The sequence below is a fragment of the Athene noctua genome, chromosome 7, assembly GCF_965140245.1.
Source record: "Athene noctua chromosome 7, bAthNoc1.hap1.1, whole genome shotgun sequence".
NCBI lineage: Eukaryota > Metazoa > Chordata > Aves > Strigiformes > Strigidae > Athene > Athene noctua.
In genome coordinates, this window is record NC_134043.1 from 19,454,706 (window position 1) to 19,475,610 (window position 20,905).

At 36.3% G+C, this 20,905-nt stretch overlaps 1 protein-coding gene across 3 annotated transcripts in view; it reads left to right on the forward strand.

Annotated features, from left to right (window-relative positions):
• The window catches only part of SLC4A10 (solute carrier family 4 member 10), a 121,678-nt gene that overhangs the window by 12,783 nt on the left and 87,990 nt on the right, over positions 1-20,905 (forward strand). For all 3 annotated transcript variants that reach the window (XM_074910881.1, XM_074910882.1, XM_074910883.1), the window contains exon 2: positions 10,100-10,181. In XM_074910881.1, coding sequence (XP_074766982.1) covers positions 10,100-10,181 — 82 coding nt within the window. The remainder of the gene's footprint in view (positions 1-10,099; positions 10,182-20,905) is intronic.

The following is a 20,905-nucleotide window of genomic DNA, read 5'->3' on the forward strand; positions in this document are numbered from 1 at the left end:
TATATGTTGTGTTCTTGTGCTGTCTAGACTTTTAAAGTATACAAATCCCTCATTATCTAGTCCACTGTCATGATCACTTTCCCCATACATTTTGAGTGAGTCTTTGATATGAAAATTCTCTTTACAGTGCAGTAACACTTCTTTCTTTTCTGCCTTTCCTTTTTTATTTCTCATTGCTTCTGCACTGTTTACTGCTTTTCTTAATCCCTGTGTGAATTAATTAGACTACCTGAACTTTCAGATAGCAGATCATATCATCGATGGCTCAGAGGACATAATTATTTTTTATCTTCTTTATGAATAGAGTGGCTCCTAAATGTTTTCTGTGGCATTGCCCTGCCCAGTCACCATGACTTACTGATGATGTGAGAGAGATAAAGAATGAGAGCAAAGATCATCAGAATGTCATTGTCTAATTATGAGGTGGGGAGGTTTTTCTTGTTTTATGCTGTGACTATACAGACAGTGCAAAAGGTCTCTTCATTTCCATTAGGGTAGCTGTTCATTTGCATGTAGCAGAACATTTCTGAGTGATAAAAATCTGTGGTTTTCAGTCACATCAGTTACAGTTGCCTTGATAATAAAATCGCTCATGACAACAAAATCATGTAGATGAAGCTAAATCGTTGAACATGAGACGTACTGGGTCATCTGTTCTGGATTTTCTGCTGAGGTTACTTCCTGAAGATAAGAGATGATTTGGCGACTCTTCAGACTACATTTGAATTAATACATTTTGGTCAAGAAAGACGTTGCCAGTTGTCTTCAAGGAGATTATTTATAAATTGCAGTGAAAAAAGTCAAAAAATTCCAAACACAATCTTAATTTATCTTCTGGATGATAATAGATCGTATGGAAGATGACTCTGAAGGACCACAAGGAATCCAATTTAATCTTCGGGCATGCAACAGAAAATTGTATAGTATTCTAAGTTAATTTTTACTTGACAGTGGATGACAAAAGGGCCGTGCTATTTTTTAACACTCCAGTTAGATTTGGTTCAGCCAGGCTACCTTCACTGCTAGTAGAGGAACAATATTACTGGGGTTGGCAAACTTTATTTGAAACATTAGCAATGAGTTTGGCTATGTAGGAATGATCACACTCAATCAGGCTAAGAGTCTATCTAGTTTACTATACTGTCTCTCCAGATAGTCCTAATTGGATTGTCCTAATTCTCAAAAATTTTCAGCCCATCTTCAGTGTCAGTCAGTCTACCGAAGATCTTGCTTATCCTGTGGAAGTGCCCATCTCTTTGCATTGAATATTAGAAGAGTTGATGGTGATGTCATCTTTAATTAATGCAACTTCATTTAGGTGCCAAAAGTTTTATGGAATTAATCTGATTTTAGAATATCTCTGTCCTGGAACATCCTGCCTGCTACCTTGATTAATCCTTGGATTATGCTTGTAGAGAGTGTTTGTCAAATACAACTGAAAATAGTGGGTATGTCTGAGAAACAGAAGAATCACGGAACATTATATGGGTGTTTCTGAGAGAGGGAGTGAATTTATTATTGACTGTGGTTTGTGATGTCAACAAAAAGGTGACATTTTGAGCTATGGTTGTCATACATTTGTATGTAAAAGTTGCGGGTGCCAGATTACATAGTTTTTGTGGCTGTAAAGGAAGAGAAGAAGTCCTCTCCTGTGTTGCAGCTGCTGTTAAAATACGTTGTGAGAAGTTGGTCGTGACCTCTTTTCGTCTCTGCACTTGCTACTTCCACATGAGTAGCTACTGCAAGAAGACTGCCTTCTATGATTCTTCTCCCTGACCCTATTTCTAGGTAAAGAAATCTGAAACATCATCTTTTCTAAAGCTGAAAGCAGATCCTTTGAGATAGGAAGTGTATCCAACTTAAAACCCAATATATCTTACTGTTGATTTAGCAGTTAACATAATTTACTTTTTTCCATTTGCTGCCCAGCAGCTACTATCCTATTGCATAGTGGGCTAAACTCAACCCATTTAACTTCTAACTACACCTAAATAATGCTGTCCTTCTGGATCTATTCTCACCTGGCACTAGGCCCAGAGAGAGAGCCCAGACAAGCTAAAAGTAAATCTCATTTGGGCTTTGGATAAGGTCTTCATATCCATCTTCATGCTGTTGGACTTTTCTGTAGTAGCTGATATAGCCATTGCTATGAAGTGAAAAAAGAGGATTTCAGCGAATGGGACTGCACTAGGATGACATAAGACATTGGAATAATAACACAGAGGGGAAAAATAACCATGCCTCAGCTTGAAATCTGTGCTGTTCTCACCTCCATAACTTCTAAGTATTTGACAGTGTACTAAAGAGAAATATGAAGCAAAGAAAGTAAAATTTCAGTCAGATGTGACCCAACTTCTCCATCCCTTAACTAGCAGCAAGGAGCACTGTCTTTTATTTATTCAGAGGTCTGGCTGAGACTAGCAATTGAATAAAGATTAGTTTACAAATCCAGCAGATGTGATATGATAGGAAGGAAGGGGAGAAGTTATGAGAATCTTAATGCGGCTGAAAATGTTCAAAGGAACACAGTAACCTCAGTGCCTTGTTCAGGTTTTGTAAGGCACTTGAGTCATTTCAGTATTCCTGTTAATTTTACTCTGAGGCATACAAAACATGGGAAGCACAGCCGCAATTAAATGCAGGTGCTTAAAACAGGTACCAGAATCCAGAAAGGATTTATCAGTTCATTATTTCAGTATGGTATATTTCTAATGCTCCATCAGGTTTATCCAGCCCTTTGAGTGGAAATGTGTTCCCCCCTCACCCCGTTTTTTTCCTGCAGCTATTAGTACAACGGGGTCCTTATCTGGTGGGAGAGTGTAGACAGAGAAAGTGGGGCATCTAGCTACTGCAACAAAGTAAGTTACTATTTTGCCTTGATCTTCTGTTTTATCTTCTTTAAATAGAAATCTTGTCTTCAGTTGGATAGGATGAAGAATAGATAAAGTAATATATTTGCCTTGCAAATGTATGAAACATATTGTTTATACCTAAAATGGCTTTTCTAAGAAAGAAGATTCCTTATCAGATGATAAGGAAGTATTTTAGTGATTATGTGTTCATTTATGCATCAGTTCACAGTAGCTGTATTGTGCGTGATGGTATATAAGCAGCACAGGACGCTTCAATGTAGATAAACACAGGAATTACGTGTATTAGTGAGCATTTTACTTGTCTGTAAAACTGCTTTGTTTTATTCGTGTGTACATTTTCTGCTTGTGTTTTGTCTCATTAAATTTCTAACAATAGCATGTGCTTAGATTTAATGTCTGCAGTGATCATCTATGTTTATATGTGATAGGAATTGAATTATTATATTAAAAGTATGCTCAGTGTCAGGTCAGTAGCAGATCAGTTCTTTGGAGCCAGTGCTGATTAGTGCAATTTTTAGCAGCATTGCAGAAGATGGTATTTCTTTATTGAGTCATGCTAAACAGTATCTTGGCTTTTGCTATAAAAAGAGAAAAGAGGGAAACAGAGAAGGATGCTTTTATGCATATGACATGCAGCCCTGGGGAAGATGCAAATCTGGAATGAAAACTAATTGCTTTCTACATTGTTGCATAGCCTGATCTATGTGGAGAAGAGCTGACCAAAAGGAGTGTGTGCTTTATGTTAACTAGTAGTGATTACTGAAGAAAGCCGCTGCAAAACCAGTACAATTAAAGGGACACTTTAAAAAATAATCCTTCAGACCTTACAGAACAGACATTATTGCATTATAAAAGTGTTTTGATGGGTCTTTCTTGGTAGGTGGATAGAGAGGAAAAGTATGATGTAGTGTAGCTAGTGGAATGGAAAAGCAATTTTATTTAATCAGAAAGATAAAATTCACTGTACTTTCCATCTCAAAATATTGCTAAATATGATTATATATCATATAAGCAGTTAAACACAGGGATATTAAAAAGGTTTGTTTTTGTTTTGTTTGTTTGTTTGTTTGTTTTCCCCCCTGTGCTTGTCTTCAGAAAGAGAAAAGAATTGTAGTATCTAAATTGTGGGCATTAAATCAGTTCTGTATGACGGTGTCTGCTCAAGGACAGTTTAAAGGACAAGGCTGAACATGGCAGTCACCAGTGATTTGCCTCCTACAACAGGGAGTCATCTATCTACATACAGTAGCTTTTTAGCCATTTAGGTTAATTGTCTTTACAAGATATTTCCAACATGCTCTTGGCAGCTCCTGAGTTCAAATAACTCACTTTTTTATATCTTTAATAATGCCATCTTTATGAAAGGGCAAACTGAATTTAACAAAATGATCTTAAAAATACAAATATCATGTAATGGGTCTGTGGAATAAATACAACACAAAGTGATAAAGCTGGAATATGTTCAGACTGAGAAGGCAATCATGGTGTGTATGTGATGTCTGGATAAATGTTTAGAATTTCATTGCAGACAGTTTGAAAGGTGAATGCAGAACATTTATACCACTAAATTATGATAAAATACATAAACTGAAATGAATATATTACAGAGGGCCATCTTTTAAGTATATGTAATTATTGATAATATAAAATAACTAAAATAATTCTATATTACAGCTTTGTATTGTTTATAGGAATGCAGTATTTTATGCTGACAGGCATTCCTGAGTGCCAGATGGCATTTGAGAATTATGTAGGTTGTTTAATCATCAATAAGTGGCTTATATGGACAAGTAATTAATACCATGATTATTTTCTTTATGAGTCAGCAGTTGTGTCATATGTGTAATTTTTAGTGTGGAAAAAATCAAAATGGCTTCTGCTCTGCTATATAATTTACAGAAAGTATGTTGATGCTGAAAAAAGATTATTTTTGTTTATGTTGTGATTTGTGCTGTGGGTGTATTAAGAATGTAATTAAAAAAGGGAAAGGATTTTACCTGACGGTTTAAAAAACCTGAGTTTTCTGGAATACTAATTAATACTCTTTGTAGCTGATATTTGCGTTGTATTTCAAAGAAAAGCAATCATCCAGTTTATTGAAAATGCTGACCAGGTATCAGAGACAGAAAAGTAGTTCAGTGTGAAAAAAATTAGGTAGAAGGATTAAGAAAGTAAATAATTTTTAATTTTCCATGTAAAATGAAAATTTTAGTGTTAGTCATTTTGTCTTGTCTGTTCAAAATAACTTAGCACCAAATATCATACCAGGGGAGCACAGTACCTACCAAGGGAAGGACAGCGAAACATACTCATTGCAACTATTTAATAATTTCCTATTGTCCTAACAATTTCCTGTTTTGTAATGTATATTTATTGTTATACTATTATTTAATTTACTGTAGTGATCAGCACAGATGATCTTCAGTAAATGTTTGTGCAGTATTCGGGTAGCTTTTATGATATATGCAACAGTGTCTTTTAAGATCATGTATTGTTTTTCCTTTTTTGGTAAATACGTACAATAAATGTATAGATAGGTTCAAATCTGTATATTGTCACCTAGACTTTAATCTACCTTCTTGTCATCAGAACATGAGGGGTATGTCCTAATCCCATCATCCAGAAATATACTGAAGTTCTACAAGAGTATGTGTTTACGTTAGCACATAGGTATCTAAAAATGCGTCATATGCCTTTGTATGGATCCACCTTTAAAAGGAGTTACTTTCCTCTTTTTTCCAATCATCTACGACACGATGAAAGCATAGACAATTTATAAGGGCTATAACTAAAACCATCCAAAAACATATGTCAAAAAATGACATTTCTCAGCTTTTTTGAATGTGTAGTTTCTCCATTATTTAAATTGATCTGAGGTGTGGAAGGGCAGTGCACAGTTCTGGGAGGTGACAGGTTTAAGAATCAGACTCTGCAACATGTTATAATTGCAGCTAGGGCTGTATCATAGCTAATGAGAGTCAATTTGGGACGCTTTCCAGGAGGTCATTTATCTATCTTTGGAATATCCTGGGTAGTGAGTTTTATCAATACATCAGTGGAAAGGCACTTCAGACATTTGGTTTTGGTTTCTAAACCATGGGCCTTTCTGTTACTTCTAAGCAATACACTTACCATCTCTGGCAACAGCTGCAGCCTCACTTTATATTCTGATAAGCAGGTTGTTGATCTAAGTGTTGAAAATAAGTACTCCTGGCACTCATGGTGACCTTCTTCCTTCATGACTGCATACCAAAAAAAGTAGAAGCCAGTTCTTTGAAGGCAGTTTATTTCCCTTTAAATTTTGTTCAACTTCTAGTACATGTTTCAGTGTTGCAATGTGTGGTTGCACTGTAAAGGATGGGAGAGGATGACTCTACTGACTGCTTTTCTATACTCACCACTGTGTTTAAACTTACAGTACGAAGAGACAAAAATAGTAACAACTGTAGTTATTAGACTCTGTCATTAAAATAGATTTTTCCTGTGAAATATGTGCAGCAGATGCAGCTGTGCGGTGAAGGTCATTTCAGCATTCATTTGGAAAATGTAAGAGGTGAAATCATGGGCTGAGTAGAGTTGTTGTGACCTGGTCTCTAAGGAGGTTGTGGTCTCCATGTGAAAGCCTCAGCTTTTTCTTACTCTTTTATCCCAGTTACATTATTTCTTTTACTGTGTGTTTGATGATATTTTATTGCTTTAGGGAAATTGTTTTGTGTCTACATTTCAGGTAAACCATTGAGTGATAACTCTATAAACCCATAAAATATTAACAAATATAATTAAAAAGAAAGAGAAATGTTAGGCTGTTTATAAATATATGACAGGTTTATGGCACTCTGATTACAGTTTCACAGAAATACAGTTCCACTGGCATCTGTAGAATTGCTCTTGAATTAGGCCAACAGAAAGCCAGTCCAGTATATTTACTTTTATGTAAACTTTGTCCAGTTGTCAAAGTTGTGCACTGTAAACGTATTACAAGGTATTAATACACGTTGGTTTCATGTCAAAAACACATTTATTTCTAAATGTTGATTTTTATCAATCTGTTTTCTCCTATCATCATCTCTTCACAACGGTAAACTGTGCACTTTCATAAATTGAATGGCTGACTTATCACTTCTGTAGTGGTTTACAGCTATAAAACGCTGTGTGATTATTAATTATGGCACAGAGCAGCCTGGTGAGGAAGGTAGGTAAGTAAGTATTATTATCCCTATTTTACAGATGGGGAAGCTGAGGCACAGAGATTAAGTGACTTTCCCAAGGCCACACAGCAAGTCAGTGGCAGATCCAGGATTAGCACTCGGGAACCTTCTGGATCCCTCTCCCATGCTTTAAGTAGTAGACCACAGTGTTCACGGGACTCAGCAAGCAACTCATTGCAATAATGGACAGTTCCAAGGACTCGTACCTGGTCAGTGTGTCCACACATTTGTTTGCAGAGTGCTGCAGTATGTCAGTATGGTTTGAATACCTCAGTCCTAGCAGATTGTGCACTATGTAAAATTTCTGACTTTCATAATCCTCAAATGGGTGAAAGGAAGAAGCTGTAGAATTCTGACCGAAACATGACATGGCTGTGAAAAACATTTAGTTTTCATGTCTTACTCTGATCCTGTTGAAACAGATGGGCAGTGGATTCATATCTTTGAGAATGTTAGTGTGGAGGCTGGTGGCTGCTTGGTCCGTTAAAAGTCATCCAGGGCATGAATTCTATCTTCTGTCTTATGGTTAGTCTTGCCTATACTTTCAGTTTCAACTAAAATTAAAAATAATAATGTTATAGTTTTCCTGATAGGCTAATAAAAAGCAGAGCATTACCAACTGAAATGAAGTTAGTAGTCTCTAGTCGTCATGGGAAAATGGAGCGGTTCTCCCACTATTTTTACTCGGATTGCGATAGTGTTTACATCCAAATGAGATTAAGACCTAAATGCACTAAACTACTAGCGATCCCTTCCCTCCCTTCTCTCCTCCTCCAAGGAGGCAGTACAGGAATCACAGAAGTTACTCCTAGACTAAAGGCAGTGTGACTTGTACTGGTAAATGCAAGGTGGCTTTCTTACTGCTCCCTGGGAAGTGAGAGTGTACAGTGCAAGGCCTGTTCAATTGGACTTTGCTCAGAGTTTGACAAGTGAATTGGCAACAACTCCCAATTAAGCTGTTTTTCCCTGTAATATTAATGGAATAAACCCACTTCTGAGAATGAGGCAAGGCTGAGACTTGCTGTGACATTACAGGAAGACAAGGCAGGGAAGAAAAAGATTGCCAGAAGATGAAAATTGAACACATGGGAAAAGAGAAGTCGCAAGTGTATGAGCATATTTTGATAAATATTAATGAATTAATTTGTATTTAGTTCACTTAGATAATCTGTAAAGGCTTTAAACTGTCCAGCAATTTAATATTTTCCCCATTGTAAATTTCCCCTATAATTGGCTCCATAAGGTCTTTTCAGGATCAGTAAAATACTGATGGCTATGTCTTACGCTAGATAGTTCTACTTCTGATGTGGCTGTAATACTTGGCCTTTGGCATCCTGCCTAACCATTCACCCAGCGGCATGGCATCACGCCAGCGTGACAAACACACCCAGTTATGTCTAACTGCTTAAAATAATGGATTCATTTTACCTAAGATTATCAAATGGTTTGTGTGAAATTATACTGCCCTGGTATATTTTAATAGATTATTAGCTAATTCTACATTACTAAAGGACAGACCAGTTTCAATAGAAGGCATTTTCTCAATGTCAGATTTTAGTTACATACTATTATCTGCAGAAAGGCTCTAATAAAGACATTGTAAGACTCACTCTCTCTAACAGCCCAGATGCTTGATGCTGACACATTCCTAGGATTTTTCTATATAAGATAGCTACAGCATGACAGCTATTTTTAAAAAGGAAAGGAGCCTGAAACAAAAACTTGTATCCCGAATGCACGACATCCAGCTCTAGATGTGATTTTTTTTTTTGCTTGGGGCATCTGCTCTTTAAAGAGAGGTGCTCATGTAGTTTAATTTCTTGTTATACTCTATTGCATTCTATATATAGATATATATTTAGCATGTAACATTGGTATTCAAATTCTCTTGCTTCAGACTTCCAATAAGAAACCTATTTTATGTATTGAAGTCAAGCAGTTCCAGTTCTAGTATCACTTACTAATACCCTTCTACTAATGACAAGTAAATATATATTCACGATCTATTAAGTTGTTTTTGTATAATTCATCATTTTTTTCTTCATCATCAATTACTGGAAACCACTCTAAATCATGCTGTGAAATACAGGCTGGATTTAGCAACTGCTTTTTTGCAATTGGTGATGTTAAACTCATAGTGAAGCCAGTATTCGCTTAGTGCAGAATCCAGTGCCCTGCTGCTGAACTCCCAAAAGATTTCTCTACTTATGGATGTGTCATTATTTTTTTCTTTTCATGTCAGAAGTGACCAAACCCACTAATTTCTGTAGCTTTTTTAACCTGAGCAGAATATACTAATTCATTACATAGTACATTTACAGTGCAGAAGAGAATGTAGTTAAAATGCATGTATGACTGCAATATAAAATTAAACATGAAATATATCTTCCTGAGGAAGAATAGCTTTTCTGTGTTCTGCTATTGGTGTGTGCTATCTATCTTTATTGTAATTAAAGCTTGGTGTTTATAAAGAAAAGCAAAAGCTTTGCAATTCACTAGTAAGTGAAGTCAGTTGTTTTCATGGTATTGAAGTTGTCTTTCTTATTGTATTGCCAATGAGTATCATTCTCTAGCTTTGCCATAATATAAGGAGTGTTAGTGCTCATAACTTGGGAATTCTGCATGTAGCTCAGGCTCCTGGTCTAAAGACAAAAATGCATGTGCAATCCCTTTCTTTAAGAGTACAAGAATAAAGCTGCCTCAACCAGACGTTTTTTCTCTCTTTTCTTTCATTGTCCTTTTGACTCATGTTTTTCAGTAACCAGTGTTTACTCATCATCTTGCAGGTTTTAACAGAACTTCTTCATGTCCAAGTTAGCTGTAATCATACCTCAGTAAAAACTGATGGATAAGGAATATATTTTATTAAGGAAAATTAAATTATTAAAACCTTTTTTGTTCCTGAGTAGGAAGAGTAAATATATATATAAATGAAGTATCTTTGTTTTAGTACTATACAATCTTGCCAGTAGTTTCCAAATGAAAAGCAGCTTACCTGTCATTTTTTCTGTTTTGCAGAGAAATGATGAAGAGGCTGTTGTGGATAGAGGTGGAACTCGCTCCATTCTCAAAACACATTTTGAGAAGGAAGATCTAGAAGGTGAGAGATTATTTTTCTGTGCATTGCATTGTCTCTTTCTTCTGAAAACACTGAAATGCAGTTCCGATGTGTAAACTTACTGGTTTGAGCAGGGATGCAAAAAGAGCGAACAAGAGAGTAGAGTCTCGTAATTTACTTTAGAAGACCAATGTTACTCTTTTCTTGCAGTGATGCTCAGATACAGGTTATGGTGGAAGGAGTTTGCTTGTTTTCAGTGATTTATAATCAAATCCTGTAAACATGCATGTATGACTTTAAGTCTTCCTACTTTTAAGTTTCCAATTATATAAATGCAAGCAGGATGGATGATTTAGTACTTATAATGGCTTCTACACTTTTCAGTTCTCATGTAGTTGCCTAGCCACATCTTCAGCTGAACAAAAAATTTCTAGGTCACATATTTGATAATATACACTGCAGAAACCACCTAACATCAGCATGTAGAAGAAAGTGAGTAGTTGTGAGAACTTCTTATTATAGTAGCCTAGTAATTTAGATAGTCTTTGAAAGAGTTGCATTTCAGTTTGTTTAGTAGATCCCAAAATTACTCTGGTTAGTACTGTACTTACACACTCTTGTACTGAGCTGTGTGATCTCCCCCCCAGTCATAATCATTAGATAAAATAGAATTTCTGTTGCACATACAATATCCCACCCCTGAGACTGGAACTTACTTATTTTAAATGTTAGCTTCTTGTGATGGGACATGGAAGGTTCTTGTCTTTGTCATACAGAGCCACAGGAACTAGCCAAAAAAAACCCCCTTCAAACCTAAGATCTGGAGTGTATTTCAACATCTGACATATGAAAAGTTACCTGCCTCAGGCCTAAAGAAAAGTATCTCCATCGGTGCATGAACCTGAGGTTTCTAAATGCCTACCCTTGATTACTTCATCATATATATTTTTTTCCTTTTCTTTCTGGCTGTATGAATTTTGCATTCTCTGCTGCATGATGGCCATATTGATGATTCCATGTGAATGTCAACATGATACACAGCAACTCCCTGTTAACTGCTTCCCTCAGCAGCAGACATGCATTTTGAAAGGGGCCTGTCTGTGTTAGTCTGTATGAGGTTGTTTCTCATAGAAAGATGTAAAATGTCACGCAGCATAGCATGTATGAGGTAGGTAGCTCTCTGCTCAGTCTGGAGCAAGTCTGAGCACATGCCAGGGTAGGTCTCGGGTAGGGTGTTTCCAGGTGTCTCCAGAGGTAAGTGGTTGCCAGTGGATCAGGCTGGCAATGACAGTTTTGGACTTAGGCACATGACCCTCTTCTTTGAATCTCTCATTTAAGTCTTCTATAGTCTTCAGTCCTTTGATCACATCCTTGGACAAAGTGAAACTGTTGTACCTGGTGTCCTTAGAGAAACACCTGATAGAACAGGGGGGGCCTCCTGACTGCCCTTCTCCATGATACCGTCTCACAGAGTTTTTGTGGGGTAAGCCTACACAAAAAAGTGTTCTTTGCTGAGTCATTTTACTGTGATGGTAAGGTGGCATTTTAAAAACAGACAACTTGCTGGAGAATGACATCTTTAAGCTCAGTCATATGGGTAGACTCAGGTGCTAAGGCAATCAGAATTACTATAATGTTCCACATGTGACTACATGAAACCTAAAGAATCATCTCAAAACTTGAACATGTATCTAATTAAAAAGCTATTTAATTAGTGTTTTTCCCCACCATCCCGTATGTGTAGAGTGAAAATATTCTTTCAAAAAGGTGCTCCTAGGATCTTAGAGTAGAATAGGAACATGACAGTACCCCCACCTGTCATGTTTCCATCAACTTAAATTGTTTAGAACATCAAAAAATTCTGTAGTTAGCCAATGAGTCTGCTTTTCTTTAAAAAATGTCACACTACTTCATATGTTCTAACAAAACAATTATTCAGTGTAGAATCCTCCATAATGCAGTTAACTTTCTCAGATAAAAATCATGTCCACTCTCAGATCAGATCAGTGGGTCTTTAAATACATAATCACTGCACCCAGAAACACCAAGTGACATAAGAAGATTTGAATAGACTGTAAATTTTAATATCCAGTTGCTGTTAATAGCATGTCCATTTATTTCACAGCACATCTAGGCACTTTTCCATCTGGAAACAGTGGATGTGACTCACAAATGTCAATCATGGTGTTATTCTTATCCAGTGTACATTGTATTGGGTTTTGCTGAAAACGTACCTTTTACCTAGTGGCATAACTATAAAATATGAAATTATATAATCAAGTGCTAATTGCATAGCTTAGGAAAAATAATATAATTATAGAATTAATATGTATTATGTAATTAGCTCTTTGACAGACATTTAATTGGGTTTATGTTTTAAAAATGTAAATAGCTAGTTACTGAATATTCTAGCAAAGACTAGTTTTGACAGGGTTTAAGTTTCAATAGCAGCATATCAGCAACATTTCAAAAACTGCAATTCATATGAAGAACTAAAGGTTGTTTAAATCTGAAAATCACTATCAATTTCATCTGATTAAATCTTAAAATTGTAAGTATTTTGCTATTTTTTATTTTTAGACTATCAGCACTCAAATGCCAGAAATACTGATTTAAATGTGTACTAAAATTCCCATCTGAAATTTCTTGGCCCAGCAAATACTTGTATTTGCATATTTTGGGGCAGCCATTGTACAAATATATTGCAAGTACATCTCTTGCTGAAAGTATGAAAATATCATGGTGATTAATGCTGCCTGGAAGAACATCTACAAGACTAGAATTTTGCCTCAGTCTCTCTAGATCAGTTTTTTCTTTCCCTCAGCAGTGTAGTAAAAATCTGGAGAGATAGGACAGGAGCTTCTGTTCTTATGGGAACAGAAGAGACGTGGTGGTCATCTTAGTGCCAGTAATGATACTCGCAATGTGCACTTCAAATTGTATCATTTTACTTAAGCTTTGTAGTGCTTTTTAGGTGGATTGTTTGCAGAGCTTTGGCATTCAGTTTTTCAGCATGAATGATTTTTCCACGTAATTCATTTGTTCTGAGTTGGAAGGTCAAGATCATTCACTAATACCAAACAGGTCATTTGTCTGACTGATGCATAAATGAAGAGACAGAGAAAGCATTTCTAACAGCAGAACAGGAAGCCTATCTCTCCTGGTTATAATCATATATTTTGCATGTTATCTTTCAATGTGTGTACAAACAAAATTCCCACTGAAATAAATATGCTCATATTTTTTTCAGTGGTGGAATTCCTAAATGAGAATTGGGCACTGATTCTGGATACTAAAGTACTTAATTGCAAAAGAACAGGTTGTACATGTACCTGTACTGGGAGCAAGTAGGCAAGTTTCATGAACAGATGTGCACATCAACAAACAGTTGCGCTCCGCACACTCCATGTTGTTGTCTCTGACTCTCTGCCGTTGCTTCAGTGCTTGTTCAGTACTAACAGTTTTCTGTCAAAATGGATATACCTGCTTTTTCTCTCACAGATTGGATTGATCTGTATGTGTCTGAAGATCTCAGATTCTCTCAGATCACATGCTGAGACTTTTGGACTGTATAGATATGCAAAAGGATTGGCACTAAGTGCAGTCTAAGGTATTTTGCTTATGCCCACTTTATGAGCTGAGAGTGAAAATGACTGTTCCATGGCTGTCCTTGTTAGAAGAGGTGGTCAGCTGCAGATCCTGGATTTTTGTGGCAGAACTGCTGTGGGTATTAATGTGGCCTGGTTTGAAGAGCAGCTTCAGTAGGAAGATGGCTGGAGATAGGATTGTTAGGTGGAGGTCCAGGCATGAATCAGGGATGAATTCTGGATCTGTTGGAGGAGACCACAAAATGATCCTTGATTCAGAGAAGTCAAGATTTTGCTTAAGCTTTTTATGTTTCATATATTTTTATCTGCCGAAGTGGTGTGGGGAGAATTTGTCTCACAGGAAATCAAGTTTGCCACCTTCATGTGTCTCAGGACAGATAAGCCACTGCATCCAGTATATAAATCACTGTGCATCAGAATATACATTCTGACAAAATATAGATTATATGGACTGATTACTGAAAGTCACAAAAGACTTCAAGCTAAGTCTTTTCTGGGAAATAAACATCACTAGTACAACACTGAATAGGATGCAGAAGCTGAGGATTTAAACTTAGTAAACCGTAAATTAATTTGAAATGTTAGCGTGCTTGTAGAGATGTTTTCTATTTAACGACCTGCATGAAGATTAATTTTGATAGTAGATGTCCTGCTGACCAAAAAAAGAGAAATCCCAGAGTATTAAATTATTCTCTTTTAAAAAATGGTTATTTTAGTTACTATTTTTTTAGATTTGTTCTAGCTTGTGACTTTAATTTAAACATTATTTTAATGAAATTTGGATTATATACAGTTAGGGTTAATATATGAAGAACTCTTTGTGATTGGACTGTAATCTCTATATATTATTTAGTAAAATTCTGAGTTGCTCAAGATAGTGAAATAGGCTTTTATTCTAAGAGCTGGACATTTTTTACAGAAATAACATAATAGTGGTCCTATCTGCCACTAACGTTATTTACCTGAAAATTAATCGGACCTAGCAGCTCACAGGACTGAAAGAACATAAATCTTTTTAACCTGCTGCCCTTGAATCAGCCTTGTCCCTATGTAGAAGCAATTCTGCTTGGCCAGACAGGACCAACGACCAAGGTTGACAAGGGCCAAGGTTGTCCCTTTGGCTGCCAGGATGCTACAGCCTATTGTAAATAATTTGTTACCCCATCAGTACAGATCCCCTGCTCCAGGCTTCCTTGTCTCTGCTTCCCTTGGGTGTGCTGTTCATCCTGATGTTCACCCTGATCTACCTCACGGTCCTTGTGGCAAGGTTCATCAGACTTAGAGGGGGTAGAATATAAGCTGTTGAAGTAAAGAGTTGGAGAGAGATTCAGGTTAGTCTATGTCTGTAATGTTGGGTGTGGTTGTATAGCTGTAGGTCTCTACAAAAGAGGTCTCTTGTAAAGCCAAAATGATTTTTTTAAAGCACAGAATTCTTTCATTTTGTTTCCTACCAGGAATTACATGCTCTAGCTTGTTCCATTTGTCATTTCTAAGGCACATCTTTCTGCAGTGCCTCTCATCTAGTTTGTTCTCCTTTTTCCTATGTCTCTCAATATTTCTTGAGACCTCACTTTTCACCTGAACTTGCTTGCACTTGGCAATTGCCTGGTTTGGTCCCTTCACATGGGTCTCTTGTCCCTTCCCAGGTGTTCCCGTGTTTGTGGGAAGATGGTTCAGCTTGAATATTCATGAATAACTCTGCAGGACGTTTTCACAAAATCTCTTTAAAAGGTCACAGGAAGAATAATGAAATAACAAAAGGAAACATGTTATCACATAGTGTTGGCTGAATGCCACAGTCATGTTGGTCATAAGCTTTGGGTTTTGAAGTTTGACTTTGCTCTGAGCTTCACTGACAAGAAACCCTTTCAGTATTTGTGGGGACTAATATTTCCAAATATTTCACCTTGTGAAATTCTGATAAATGAAGCTGGCATAAACCAACTTGTCATTGTTAGTGAAAGCTGAAAAATTGCAACATCAGAAGACAGAAACATGCTGTTTTTAACATACAGTTGTGCTAGTACTGAGTTTGCAATTTATTTTTTGCTTGTTGCTAATTTAGAAATATGGGTCAAATTCTTCTCTCTGATAACCACAGCTTCACTTTCCATCAGTGGAAAGTGTTTTTGTCTGAGAGGGTCATTTTACTTTCTCTGCTGACTTTTCTTTTTTCTATTGTCTGGCAAGGTCTGAGACCTGATCTTGTGATAGGACCATGCACGCAACACCTCTGGACTCCTCTGGAGCCACGTAGGGAAATCAGGATTGAACATAAGTGCAGTTAAGACTTTTTAGCCCAGTCACAACCTGGAAAAATGTTTTATTAAAAGGAGAGATTTGTTGGGAGGGCAGTGATTGATTGGGGCTCTTTAAAAGATCCTCAACTTTAATGACTTCAGTGACATGCTCTTATCCTCTATATTCAATACATCCTTAATGCTTTCTTGAGCCAGGGATATTGTTTTAATTATTTGTCTATATAATTTCTGTTGTACTTTAACCTAGAATGTAAGTTACATGTATTATCTAAAAACTTTGAGAAGGCTTTCTTGTCAGTTCGTCCAAATTATAGCATGGCAAAAAGGTGAAAAATGTCCCTTGAGCAAACAATAACCACAAACAGCAATGTAAACTGTTGGTTTAGAAAGCATTGCTTTTGTCCTTTCTGCTTTCTCTTTAGGTCTGCCTCCCTGCTGCACTACAATAAAGAATCATGAGTCATGTACTCTCTACTCCTACACAATTCACCATAATCACTTTTTATCCTGTAAGGAAAAAGGCAAATTTTTTTTTAACTCTATATGGACTGCTGTTTTCTGTCTCTACCTGAGTGTTCATTTTTGAGAGGATGGAAACTTGTATTTGGTTCAGCTCTAGCTGGCAATATATAAAAGAGGCTTCAAGGCACTGAGTGTTTTCCAGAGGAGGGAGAAACCCCTCCAGTCCTACAGAGGTCAGAAGTCATGTGAGACTTGGCTCAAACCACTGGCAATATACTCTCTTTCAAGACACCTTGACTTTGCAACGTGTTTCTTTAGTAGGTCACAGAAGCCTGCCTTTGCTCTTTCTGGAGATGCTTCAAGACCCATGTGTTTCCTTATCTGCCCCAGTCCATCATGCCTGTGAGCAGGGATCTGAAAGCCTTGGTCTCAACAGGTGCCTAAGGCAGATTTGGATCAGTCTGAGTGGAAGGCAGCACAGGCAGATGTACCACAAACACCTGGTGCTCACAGATGTTCAAATCCAGGACAGTCACTTTTTATGCAATATGCACCAACTTGGTGGGTTCAGTAAGGAGCCCACTTGAGTCCCACGTGCCTGGTGTAACACAGAGGCCGTTGGAGACTCTGCTGCTGGGGAGGTGAACACACTTCACATGTGTGTTCTTCTTACCAAATGAGTGTGTGTTTTCTGTGGTAAAATTGTGTTTGGAAGGAGAATGGGAGGTGCTGAGCCAAAAATACATGTACTCTTAGCATTCAATTAAAAATATCTTAATTCCTTCAAACTGAGGGAAACATTTATAATTCCTTTCTTTCCATCTCCATTTTCCCTTGCAATGTCACATCCATTCAAACAATTGTAATGAGATTTCTGGAAGTTCATAAGATAAATCATCAAGCACCATAAATTATAATGGGATATATGTTTTCAAAGATTTAGAAATCCTACTACATTTCTTCTTCTTTACATTTACCTAATGAATAAGATAGATGGCTAGGACAAAATGCTGTTTTAAAGACTCAGAATTCCAGGTTCTGAAAACCATTTTTAGATGTTACATCTGTCATTTTCAAGGGCTATGCAGAAAATATTTGCTTTTCTGAGATTGCTTTTCTAAATGGTTAATTTACTGTTGGGTTCTTAAAATAAAATTTAGGTGTAAGGAAGAATTTCTTCACTGGAATACAGTAGCCCCAAACAAGCCTTCAGCTTGGATTTTATTCTGAGAAATGTCTCTTCAAGATGTATTCATATTAATAATGTATATTTCATATCTGTCTTTTCTATGGCAAAGAATTCATACCTCCACGAAGTGGAGATAGTTACAGCACAGTAAAATTTTTCTTCAAAAGTTTAGGGCAAATTCTGATTTTTACGTATGCTTATATGTACTTTCATCTGTCTGAAAATTAAACATAATTAACAAGATCCTTTTAAATGTTTTATAATTTAATATAATCCTGTGAAAACGAAAAAGAGCACTTTATAACAAGGGTCATTATTTCTTTAAACCTTAAAATATTTTTACTTCAGGAGTGTTTAAATGCTTTGAAGGTAAACCACAAAGGGCCAAACCTTCTTATGCTGTAAATGCATAGATTTGAACCAACTTTATATTCTGGGGTTTGTTCCCCAGTGATGTGCAATTTATCTGAGAATAGTCTTTTTTTAAAAACAGTATTTATAAAGTTTAACAGTGGATGTGTAGCACTGTATAAAGGTGACATTGCAGAGCAGATCAATTAGCTGTATTGCATTTCTTTAATAAGCTTTCAAATTGTAAATACTCTTTGTATGTTATTTTCTCAGAGGTTCAGTTTTCAAAAATTATTTGCTCCTAAATCCCAATACTGAAAATATTTATGCATGTGCTTATGTTTAGCTTTCCTAGCGGCACATCTGGAATAAATCAACATTTTAGTTCAGAATGTGTTTTTGCAGGCACAAAATCATAGTCTTTCCATGATAAAACTCTATTTATGTTAATGTAAGGTTAGATAGACCAGATAAATCCTGTGACTCACTGATATCTAAATTAATTCAGATTAAAAAAAAAAGAACATAAATTAAACATAATGTAAACCATGTAGAGGAATAAACCATTCAGCATATTGTCTTTTCTTATTTTAAAGTAAGAATTAGCAGGACAAATCCTTTTTGAACTATTAGAGCTACATTTTTTTTCAGAGAAAGGACAATAGGCCAAACTCATAAGTGTGTCCAGAACCGCAAATCTGCATGTGTGTACCTGAGTGCATTTTATTTGTATATGTTTCCATGGACTCGACTGCATGTCACTATCTGTGTATGCACACACAAAATATCTTAACGTTGTATCCACCATAGTCCTTGGCTGAGAGGGATAGTCTAAAGAAATGTTTCAGGTATGAATTTTCCCATTACAGGATGGTTCCTTGGAAGAGGGCAGAAGCAAACCAAACCAACTGACTAAATAATAATAATAAAAAAATAAACTGTAATTGACCACTTCAGCTGTTAACATCTTTTGCAAGAAAACACAGACATTGGAAAAATACAACAGAAAAAGCCTTTTTGTAAACATGGAACAAAACATAAAACATTAATCCATTTGTAGATGTTTGACTAACAACTTTAGCCCTTTCTCGGGTGGTGGGACTCTACAGCACATGGTTCACAAAGCAGGCGATACAACTGTCCAAAAGTAATGCCCAGCATGGTATTTTTGAAGACTTGGCTTTAAAGAGTTATAAATCCATTGTTTGTTATACTCCCTTCTTAAAACCATGTGCAAATTCTGCATGAGAATGGTTGCTAGGTTGTACCTGATGTCAACAGTACATCAGGTATGTAGTGATATATATACCCTGATGTAACTTACAGTTGTTACTATTTCCCATGCTTTAGTGCCTTTGTACCCTTGCCAAAAGAATGAGAAATTATGATATAATTGAGCTAGGTGCTGTGCGAATGTACACCAGAGCAGAATTACTTTACAATATTTAAGCAATATTCAGGCATTTTTAGATGACATCCTAATGAAGTAAGTAATAAAACACACAAAAAGCTCTTAAATAAGGAAATGTGCTTATACAGTTATTTATAAACTACAGAGAACAAATCTGAATCCTGTTGGATATCCTGCAATTGACTTCAGCCAAATTGAAATTATAGATGTTTTTTCTTTGGAAAATTTAGTCAGTTTAATAGAGATCTTACAGTAAATATAGGTGCTAAATGTATAAAAACATCCGTTAAAAAAAAAAAAATTGTCAAATTGTCTTTACCCAATTTTGTATTTTTGGGGAGGAAATGTCTTTCCATTGGTGTCATTTGGAATTTTACAGCTGATGTCAGTGATGTTCAGGAGCTATCCCTAACCTGTATTCGTGTTTCATTGGGACAGAAATCTTCTAGTAACTGCTTTTGTGAACAACATTCAAATGACAGAGTCTAGCTGATTCTTGGAACTTGCCTATGGCAATGGGAATAAAAGCAAATCCTTTTTAGATACTCTTGAAATGTAGAATTTAAAAAAAAATGTTCCTTGTTTTAGAATTGTGGCTTAAAGGTTCATTTGGTATTTCCGTTAGAAGTTTTATATTAAGCAGAGTTCTTGTTTATTCTCATCTTCAAATTATTCTCATGTTCAAATAATGTAAGTCTTTAGGGGGGGGAAAAAAAAAAATCTGTTGAAGAACTTCATTGGAGCATTGGATGCTCCTCCAGAGTAAGGCAGCAAGAAATTGTATGTCAGAAAAGATGGTGTTTCTGCCCTGCTCTGTCCTGGAGGCTGCAGGGGAGCCTCATGGTTGGCACTCTGGGTTTGGGAAATGTACAGAATTCACTGGAAACTCTTCTTTAGTAATGTCTCTGTCAACTTGTACAGGAAAGAGTACCTTACATTCTGGGCCCTAGTTTATAAGCTCTACCATCAAAAGGTTACTTAAGTAAGGTCATTTTACTATTTGGATTTCTTTTATCTTTCCTCTTCCCCCCAACCCCCCTTCTATCATTCACTGTCATTTTGTCAGCAATTTAGAATTCATGTTTTTTTTCTTTTGTTCCCAGCTGGTCTTCTTTTGCTCCATAGTTGTGCTCTTTTAATAAACCAGAACTTCTTAACTCTTTCAGATTTTTTCACCTTTGCTTTTTGCTCTATAATTTTTTTTTATAGAACATTATTATTTTTCCTGCCAATTTCTTGTTTTCTCTTTTTGTTTGCCTGTACCTTGTTCAAGGACATAGATTACATAGATTACATAGATTCCTCTCTATGTTTATTGAAATTGGTGCCGTGGTAGAATTCTATTGGCCTCAGTAGGTTCACACAGAAGGAATAAAATCCATTTTGCTTTTTCCTGTTTATCCATTTCAGTATCCAGGATCGTGTTTTCTTTTTAGTGTGAACTGATTCAGTCTGTATAGGGAGAATTATTGTGGTATTCTGAC